The following is a 10,575-nucleotide window of genomic DNA, read 5'->3' on the forward strand; positions in this document are numbered from 1 at the left end:
CAAATTCACACAATCACAACATCGAAAGAATCGCCAACCCTTATATATGGGGTACCCAACACAAAACCTTCTAACAAAGGTAATCAATACACGCTACTGATTTTACACAAATTATAATTTCCTTACTAGTAGAAGCATCACAGCTCCAAGTCTGTATACATGTAGCATTGGGATCAGTAATGCTTTGAAGTTAATGGCATTTTAAGTGTTTCACCTTCTCCTTGCTGCCTAACTCCACAAGCAAACAACTGCTTCTGTGTGCTAATAGTCAAGTTTAACTAGACTGAATAGGCATAAGATCTAGGAAGACATGCAGAATCTATTTACTGTATGTGGTGTATCACTGATGCCTGCAATATATGGTGTACATGTTGCGAGTTAAAATTTCAATTATCGAGCATACTTGTACCAAAGGATAAATAATACATGAAGCATGTATAGCTAAGGGAAAATGGATTGAATTACATGTACTTGGGTTCCAACACATACCAGATGAAGTCTGTAACAATTTGTACCCCACTTAATTATTGAATCCATGGATAGTATAGGAGTATATGGCCTGATACAGACAGTATGCTTTCCCTATCAAAATCTGAAAACAAATCATGGTAATACCATCATTGTTCATATGGCTGCAGCTATGAATATAACATAGCTATTGCTAATGATGGCTATGGTCTGTATTAATGCTTGTACACATAAAGAAGTGGACACATTAAAGCAGTCTGACAATGATTATCATTCTTCAAAGACAAGCATCATAACACTGCATCAATTAATACTCTACCATAATCTCTTACTCTATCATCTTACTATGTTAATTCTAACTTACGAAGCACTTACATTTGGAAAGGCATTGAGGTACAAGTCTAATAGATCTAACAGATGCATAATTGCTGTGGAACTGAGCTGTTCAAAGGACTGACGCAGGACTTCAGTTATTAAATGCCTCTTTGATCAGGAGTGGGGTTTGATGCAATGACGCATTCCACCAATTATTTGGTAGCCTGTAGAATGAGCTAGACATTATAACAGTGCTCCAAATACCTTAGTGCAGGTAAAAAATATATGGAGCTGTGCAGGTGTTTCTGATGTCTTCCTGCACCTAACCTGCACTGCAGGTTCATAAAATGGGTTTATTATACACATTGTATGTGGATTTTTAATACGTATACTGACTGTTACCACCTAATGCCATGGGGTATAAGAAATATTGACAATGGCTTCTGTTCATCAATATCTTATATCCGAACTTATATAATTATATTCGTACCTAAATTCTGAGTAGTGCAGACAAATTTTGTCCGGTGCAAGTAATATTCTATGTTGCCTGCATTTCGAGCCCTGTGTACAAATTTTTGCTGTATATTGTGGGTTTTGGTGAATCAAAGAAATAAGGATTCCATCTTTTCAGTTTGACTGTATATGTCTAGGAGATCTTTTTTATGTATGCCAATTGTACCAGCCACACAGGATTTGACAACGCTAAAGTAGAACGTGCCTGGACGTGTGAAGCCAGTCATTGAGGAGCCGTTTAACATGCGGCATTCGTTACCACTCGGGGAAAATCAATGCTGCACTTTTCCAAATTAGCCGGGGAGCATTCTACCTGGCCCTACCTTCCTTTCTGCTGTACTGGTCTCAAATTGATCAACATGATCAAACAAAACTCTGTGGAGTAGACAGACATTTACCAACTCAGTACAAATGAAGTCGGGCCGATTTTGGCCACTTTCCACTCCACATGGACAGATGTGGACTCATCAGAGTAACAATCCAGGATATAAAATATTCTTTAATGCATAATATGTGTAGAAGACTGAACATGCAATTGCACAGACTCTAATATACAAGAAATACTTTTTTATACATAACATGTGTAAGAAGACTGAATATGCAATTATTGTACAGACTCTGACATACAAGAAATTAGAGCCCTCTCTCTGAGAGTTATTACTAGTAATTCTATAGATATACAAAATATATATAATGGTACATACAATTTTATAGACAGTTAATGAGAACAAAGAACGTTTGTCGTGTAAAAAGAATTTGAGGACAAACATCATGACCTATGGGCCCATCCCCATTACATCAATTTCCAAAAACTAACATTGTAAGACCCAACAAAATTTTGGTTCATAAGCTAACCAAGGCTATTGGGTTTCAGTCCAATTTCGGTCAGGTAATGAAATTTTATGATCTTCTTGAATATTCACCTTGACGTCAGCAGACCACCATGACCATGAATTCCACAAAGTCCAACATTTGCCCTACCCTATTGGCTTACATACATCTTTTTATATTAAGGCCACACCAATTTAATTTGTTGGTTCTCGGATTCGCCTCTTCATTTTTTTCTGATTTGCAAAAAAAAAAAAATTCTGGTTCTGAATCAACTCAAAAATGCTCATATTTTGCCCCCAACAGTTGAGGAAATTCCTTTTCTTCCTAGTTGTTACAGTTTTTTCCATCTATCAATGCAGTTGTTTGATTAAAAGTTCAAATTTTATACTTTAAATTTTAACCCAGCCCTTTTTGTTGACTTCATGGCTCATATTGTAGCATTTGGGGCTATAATAGGATGCCTAGACCTGTTTTTATTTTTATTTTTTTTCGCCCTGTCGCTTCATATTTTTTCTGAAAAAATCCGAGAACCAACAAATCAAATTGGTGTGGCCTAAAGATAGGAAAGATCTTTTTATAGGATAGTTATGAACAACAAATTCACCCATCTGTGGTTTAGGGGACCAGTCGTAAAGCACCATAATAAAGGATACCAAAACTGCTAATGTCTACAGTCAATTCTCAGTAAGTAAGCCTTTCCACACAAATTGCTGGTAAAATTATGATGCATACCAGTACAAGATTATGATGGAGTGGATTGAAAATCTCCAGGCAGCCCGCAAATTTCTTTCCAATTTTATGCAGCTTTCCCTCTGCATGCCTTTTTCTTTCCATAACCTGTATTTTGCGTTGAGAGGACCACCTCTCCTTGTTAAAAGCATCCCCATCCCACTTATCATTCAGAAGTAGGTATGAAGGTCGCGATGGCTGAGTCTCCATTTGTGGCCAGTCTGGTGGAAGAGGATTTGATGAAGCTTTGAAGGGAACCGGCGGCAGTTAGAAATGGAGCCTAGAAACACCGACTTTGCATTCATCTAGATTTCACTGCTATTTTCAGACAAGAAAGCACCAAATGTATCTTTCACAAAGACTGGTAACGGACTTCTAACCTATCTAGAAGCAATTTATCCAAAAATATAGTTAAAAGGCTCCGTATTTTTCTTAAAATAACAAAGGAATGAACATCTTGTCCAATTCTATTAACCAATTTGTTTCCTATAATGCAAAAGTGCGCATTGGCAGTGATTCAGTCCAGGTTTTTATCTTGAATACCCCCTGGAATTACCTAAACTACTACTGAGTTGATGCAATCAGGCTGCGTCAGGTAGAATCTATTTAGTAAGCCTGGGATATGTTACCAATTACGAACAGAATAATTGGGATTCAGAGGAAGAAACCTGTCCAAAAAAGGAAGAGAAAAAAGACCAAAACTCCACAGTAGACCATCATGAGGACTGCAACACATTTCAGTACCGACTTCTTGCCATAAGGCAGCATCACTAACCTTAGAACTCACACGCAATGTATTTGGTGAACTTTGGACTAAATGTCAGAGGTATGAAAAGGCTATTTGATGCTTGGTTTGAAGAGCCTTGGATGAATTCCCATTGGAGACATGATGTATAATCACACTTACTTGTTCAGTACATTGGACAGAGTCAGTCTCACTGGGGCATCCAGTAGATACTGTAGGAACAACAGAGGAATACATCATGAAATATTACTATAGGTCAGTTCAGGTAACATCAAAGAAGGGCATTTAACTTGACCTGCACCTTTGGCCTAAGAAAAAATGTTTCTGTTTCCCGACTGACCCTAGAAAAACCTGCCGACCCAAGCCTTTTTTGTGTGGACCCCTGCAAATCACATGATTTTTGGCCACTCCTCGTTTTAAAAACATTTATTACGCATTTGTAACTCAATAATAGTACTAAAATAAGTCAATAATGTATATTAATACAACCCTATCCTTTTTATCACCATAATAAAAATAGGAAACACAACATCAATTTTCCTATGTCTATACTAAGGACCCATCTCACAAGATCTATTCCCTCTGTGTTATCTTAATACAAAGACATTTGTCATACTATGCATCTAATAAAAGTGAATATTGCTACGCTGAGTGTTACGTGAATAAAAGGCCAAATTTAAATGATAGATAGAGAGAGAATCATCAACAGGGATAACATGGTATGTAAAGTATGAGGATTTGATATTGTTGAATGCTGATTTATATACACTGTTAGAATAGTAAAAATATTAAAATTGCTTTGAAATCTGTCAGAAGACATAGTGCCTTGAAAAACTTTGTTCATTATCTCTCTCTGAAGATTTGTTGATATACATAACACTGAAACCACAGCAAAATGTCAATACCTTTCTTCTTCCAAATGTCGTCTAAAATCTCTGACTGAAAAAACAGTATATTTTGCCGCGAGTTATGAATGAACATGAGAGATTTTTGACAAGATTTTATCCCAAACATCTTTAGAATAAAGTCCTCCACAATGAATACACGTATTATGATTTGTACCAGCCTGGATTTTGCACTCATAGTTTTGTCATAGAACAGATAACAAAGACTTGGGATTAGGGATAAAATCTATTTCTATTATACGCTTTATGGTTTATCGCTTACCTCATTCAAAGCATTGCACCACATCCTGACTGAAGAGTGGGACTCCACAAAGAAGTTCTCTTCATGCTGAGGATAGCCTGAAACAGTCACACAGTCCTCGGAATTAACCTTTATTCCTATTGTCCCTGCACTGTCCCAAAAATAAATTTCACTTGTCCCGAAGTGAGGATGAACTGCCCCAACCTTTTTTCGGGAAGTATCGTATGACTTCTACTTGAAGTCAACTTTATTTTGCTTAAGTTCTGACTCCCAGGCACGCTATAATTGCAGAGTAGACAGGAAATTTGGGACTTTTCTGGGTCCAAAATCCGGGACATGTGCCTGATAAATAAAAGAAGGGCTGACGTTGATTATTTTTCTTTTGTCCTAAAATGTTGCAAAGTGTCTAGTTGTCCAAGCTTAAATTGTAGTGGTAAGTGGCCACTGGACCACCTTTAATTTCGAGCCCTGGTCACATGTTTTAGTCCATTTCACAAAGTACTACTCGGTCTAATGTCTCATCAATAACAATTCAAAATGAAGATGGTCGTTATCACCATTAGCAAATGTAAAAAAGACTATTTTGGCCACTGTGACTGCCAGAGCCATTCCTAGTGCCATCATCACCAGAAGAAGAAAAATCTCAGCAAGGCTTTCATTTTTCAAGTACCACATTTACCTTCATGAGTACAATCTCCATTTCAACAACAGCTCTCATAATAACAAGCTGACGTGTTACCCTTTATGATATTGCCTTTCTTCTATAAATTTCTGATACTAGTAGGTCACATGTCCTGCGGCATGTTGTAAAAATATCATGGTTTCTTTTGAAGTTAGCTCTGTAACTAGGGCAATTAATACCCCAGAGCACACTTCAAAATACTGGGATGATTCTTAATATATTTTCCAAAAAAAAAAAAAATTAAAAGTAGGGCAAAGGAGTGAAGTTAGACCATATATCTAGTGGGAATTTGAAGTGAAAATTGGGCCTAGGGAAGGAGAAATCATCGTTTTCTCACCTCAAGATACATTCTAAACAGTGATCTGTTTCCATGCAGTTGTGGTAAAACTCCTCTAAGTCTAATGTATTTCAGAAGTATCAGGGCATGGCATACTCTCCAAGCAGAGGTATTGGCTTTGGCTTCTTTTGACGTGTTTCTGTTTTTACGCCAGTTGCTCAGGTGGTGTATTGGCGGTGCTTTGCTAATTTGATACTGCCTTGCCAATTTGATACCGCTTGCCAATTTGATATTGCCTTGCCAATTTTGAGTTGTATTGCATCAACCAAAAGATCTGCTTGGAGATTAGGCACAGCTAGTGCTGTGTACCTAAACACACATTCAGGTCCAGGTCTGGATTCAAGTCCAGAGGTTTAGGTTCAGTTATTACAAGTCCGGACCTAAACCCAGGGCATTTTTTATTTTATTTTATTCTTTATTTTAATTCAATTGCAACGAGGCAATACATTGGCCACCCAGGCAGCATGGCTGATATCAGGTATACAAAATATACAGGGCATATACAAAATATGGAATGGACTTCTCAGTTAATACTTCCCAATGGAAAATGGGGCATCTTTACTGAAAAAGTTTGTAGTGAGCATGTACAGGTTTTTGGGGACTTGAATCAAACATTTTTACAAGTGCAGAGCTAGTTCCAGCGAATCGGTACACAGCACTAGGCACAGCACCACTGTTCAGAAAAAAAACAACTCTGATATTCCTTATACTTACCTGGAGGGCATCGCAGCCTGAACTCGTGTTCTCCACCCAGCAACAAGTTCATCACTCCAGACTCATCCTCATCCATACCAGCCTGGAAAACAGAAGGCACATAATGTCTGAAGCAGTTACTAGATATAAGCAGAGGTTTGGGCTTACTTTTGACGTGTTTTTAGGCTTTTTTATCAGGCATTCTTTTTTTGCACTTTTTTTTTTTTTTTAACACGGCACTAAAAAAAACAGTGCAAAAAAGAAAGCCTTATAAAAAAGCCTAAAAACACACCAAAAACACGCCAAAACCCAAACCTCTGCTTGGAGATTATGAAGCAGTCTTCTTAGTCCAGCATCCGTCTCAGTCATTTGCCACTTTGATGAATGAAAATTTTGCCCAATCTGTCATATTTTTGACAGACAAAAATTGGCGTGTAAAGAGATGTCATCAATTAAACTTGCCTTATTCTATCAGTAAAGTTTGTGTCTCAAATACAACAAAAATGATGTTTCCGGGGGTCAAGATTTCAACATTTTCACAGGAGAGCATGCCCAAGACCCCCCTCGGATTGTTGCGCAAATAATATTATGACAAACAAAATTGAGATGAAAAATAATTTCAGGCTGTCTACAACACTGGTTTCAAGTATGTTCGAAACCCTGTTATACCTGGACATAATGGCATGATATTTCCTGGGCTTCAATCCTCATTAAGTCCTTTTGCGTCATAGTCTGACGCTTGAGCAATAAGTTGAATAACAAGAGGAGGGTGGTCAGGCCAAGATCTGGCCCCCTGCCTCTCTTAATAGGCTTCCCAGGCCGAATGGTCCATTATTTCTCTGTTGTTCAACAATTGTGTACATGAGATAAGAAGTGCAGCACTATTTACAGCTTTGTTTACCTCCCCGTGTCTTTGACATCCACTCCTGTATGATACAGGATTTCCCTTTCCATACAAATAGCAAGTATAGATCGTTTGTTATTACTTTTTGTGTGATACAATGTAACATAGTAAATTGATATGAAAATATAGCATACATACAAATATATACATGTGACCTATGTTTTGTCTACATTTTACTAATTTCTCCCATTCCTAATGACCATTCATGACCATATGTTGTCTACATAATAACATTGTACATTACGTTACAGTAAATCTCCTAGCCCCTAAACATGAAAGATAAGCTGTGTTAGACGTCATTTGTCTGAAAGGAAAGGCGGCAGACATGTAATATATAACTACCTGTCACAGACAGCCCTTGCAGGGCTTGAAATTCATTTTTGGGAATAGGTGCATTGGTGCACAAAAATTGGGTGCACAATTTTTTTGGGGGGGGGGGGGGTGCATCATAGAATTATAACATAAAATAAGTAGAAGGTCTTTCATTTCTGAAGAAAAGTACAATGATTTTATTATTATTCTGACACATAGATGTGAAGAATATGCTGTATACTACTATACATAATATCATATCTTTACATACGTAACGTAAAAATATTTGGGTGCACTGGTGCACCCACAGAAAAAAATTGGGTGCACAGCTCCAAATTTGGGTGCACTAACTAAGGTGCACATGCACCCAGTATTTGAGCCCTGCCTTGGTATTCAGACATGGCCTACGATGAACTTTACAGATCATATTCAGTTCATGTGTCACTAAGCTTATGTATCTTGGCAAAAGAAATCTACTGACCATATTGGAACATTTCATCAGGGTGCAAAGAACCAGCAGAAAATAAACAGAGAAAAAAACAAAGTCATGTAATTTGATATGAATGATGCAAAAATAAGTATGTATATATATATGAAGACATTATTCTGCTTTTGAGAAACTGGAAAGTTTGCTGCCAAACTTGGGCCATGAAAAAACAATGTAATGTCAAGCACTGCCTACCGGTATATCCCTGTAAGGGATCATCATTAAAATGTTGGCTACAGTTCAAACTACCACATATCTTCATTGGACGATAAATTATGCATATGCAGCAAGCTTGACAGAGGACCAAAATGGCTTTCTACCAATTAGTCAAAATGTATTAATATGATCAGCAGCCCCACATTACATTAACTTGAATTATCATTCATTATTTCACCCCACAATGTCTCTAATAGATAAACATGTACAGTAGCTCCCTTATATTATATGTGCAAACTGTTTTTTCTCTATTTTAGTCTACGACAATGCTGTGACTATATCATTATCACTGTACAGTAACACATTTTTACAAATTGCAGCAAGACTATATCAGTACTAGTATATGTTTTCTGGATGCCCATTCTGCTCGATGACCTAAACCAGATGGACAGTTGAAGAAGAAGAACTGTGACAGACAACCTGGCACCCATGGGATTATCCTGGTGGTCAATTAAAGGTAGCCAAGGACAGATCCAGATGGAAGGAAACCTCAAAGTGGATCTATAAATACCCAATTATGACTTACCGGTATTGTCAATACATTGTATTTTTTTCAAATTCATCAAATTCAGTCTTTAATGATCACAATTGTTACAATTCATATAGAAACCCCAGTAAGGTAATACTAGTATTGTCTCTTTCATGTTTTGTGTCTGCCTATTTTTAGTAGGCATGATTCAGCGACTTGCAGTATTGTACAAGTGGCTGCAATGTATTTTGGTGTATTGTTATGAATCGAAACAATAAACCAATCTCATGTTTCCAGACCTTGACATATATAAGGGTCAATCACCTAGTGGGGGTGTACCTATAACGTTACTCATCATCATCTTCTGACAGGTGAAAAACATACCTGTAGGAATGCCTAGATGAAAATGAAATAAATAATAAATTAAAAAACCCCAAAGAGAAGACGATGGGCAAAATGTTCTCGTTTAGAATTTTTTCTGATGTTTCCATTTTTTATCACCGTATGTGGCTTCGCAACAAAATATAGTGAAGGTGTCCCAAGCAAAATACTAGACTGTTAGACTGAGCAAGTCTGGACATCTGTTCTACAGACGGAAAAGACATGAAGAAAATTCCGGCAGCGGTGATGTCATGTCCGAAAGCGCGTGGGTCACACGTTCAACACATCCTGTGGTGGAACAGCTCACAGGTAGAGAGTTGCCAGGAGGAAAAGTACGTGTGGTGAATATTGCATACTGCCCGTGAATTATGGTCAGCCTACTTTTTGACCCACATTTCCATACAGGAAGAAACCAAATTTGCACGATTACAAGAGGACAGAGAATTATTACAACGTAAATTACGCCGCAGTTAAAATTGTATGCCCAACAGTGAGACACGTCAGGTGTAGAGTGGCTCAAAGATACATTTCCGCGTTTGTGAAATTGACACGAACGTGGATGATTTAAAGAGATATCTTGGCGGTATCACCGTTGTTCTTGTACAGGCGAAGTGGCGCAAATGCACCACCGTTTTCAATAAAACTAGAAGAGAACACTCCACACGAGTCAAACAGTTTGACGCCAAAAATGTTCTACTTTACCTCGAGAAGGAAAATCGAGTCGTCCTGTGTCTCCTCTCGCCATTTTTCAAACTCTTCCACGAGAATGTTGGACAGCGACGTTTCCCGACACGCCGCCATCTTTTATTTTTCTGACGGCTGAACCGCAACAAAACGCGTCGTTTGACCACTTTCACGTCAAATTGCAAAATACGCACAAGCAGGAATAGAAAATCAGATGGATCAAGTATATGTCATACATTAAAGTCGAAACAATTAATCAAATCCATATCCATCTTTTTAAACCGAACTTGATATTGACAATTTGAAACTACGTTTGGATGCGGTTACAGCGAAAGACGTCCATAGCAACCGAATGAGCCACGCCCATCACTTGTTGCTAAGACCATAATATATTAGTTGGGGCTTTCTAAATGTCAGACCTTTGTCGCAATGACTCACGACTACAACCTCCTGTCGTCAATAAACCATGGGCAATAGCGTAAACAATCAAAAACTAATCATTGTGACAATGGGAGCATATGACAGAGCTTCAATAAGGTTTCAATTACTAGTAAGCTGCTTTCTGTATGGATAAAAAAGAAGTTGCTTCATTTATATGCTTTCAAAACAACTCAAACATAATACAGTTGTACTTGTACCCAACCTGTGTAATAATGTACCCTA

At 37.7% G+C, this 10,575-nt stretch overlaps 1 protein-coding gene across 1 annotated transcript in view; it reads right to left on the minus strand.

Annotated features, from left to right (window-relative positions):
* The window catches only part of LOC109486253, a 35,761-nt gene extending 25,722 nt beyond the window's left edge, over positions 1 to 10,039 (minus strand). Inside the window, 4 exon segments of the mRNA XM_019789998.1 lie at positions 3,764 to 3,813; positions 4,769 to 4,845; positions 6,481 to 6,562; positions 9,931 to 10,039. Of these exon segments, the coding sequence (XP_019645557.1) occupies positions 3,764 to 3,813; positions 4,769 to 4,845; positions 6,481 to 6,562; positions 9,931 to 10,029 (308 nt within the window). The 5' untranslated portion in view covers positions 10,030 to 10,039.
* Positions 10,040 to 10,575: the final 536 nt, after the last annotated feature.

This window comes from Branchiostoma belcheri, unplaced genomic scaffold (assembly GCF_001625305.1).
Source record: "Branchiostoma belcheri isolate BF01 breed outbred unplaced genomic scaffold, Haploidv18h27 scaffold8, whole genome shotgun sequence".
In the NCBI taxonomy this organism is placed as follows: Eukaryota; Metazoa; Chordata; class Leptocardii; order Amphioxiformes; family Branchiostomatidae; genus Branchiostoma; species Branchiostoma belcheri.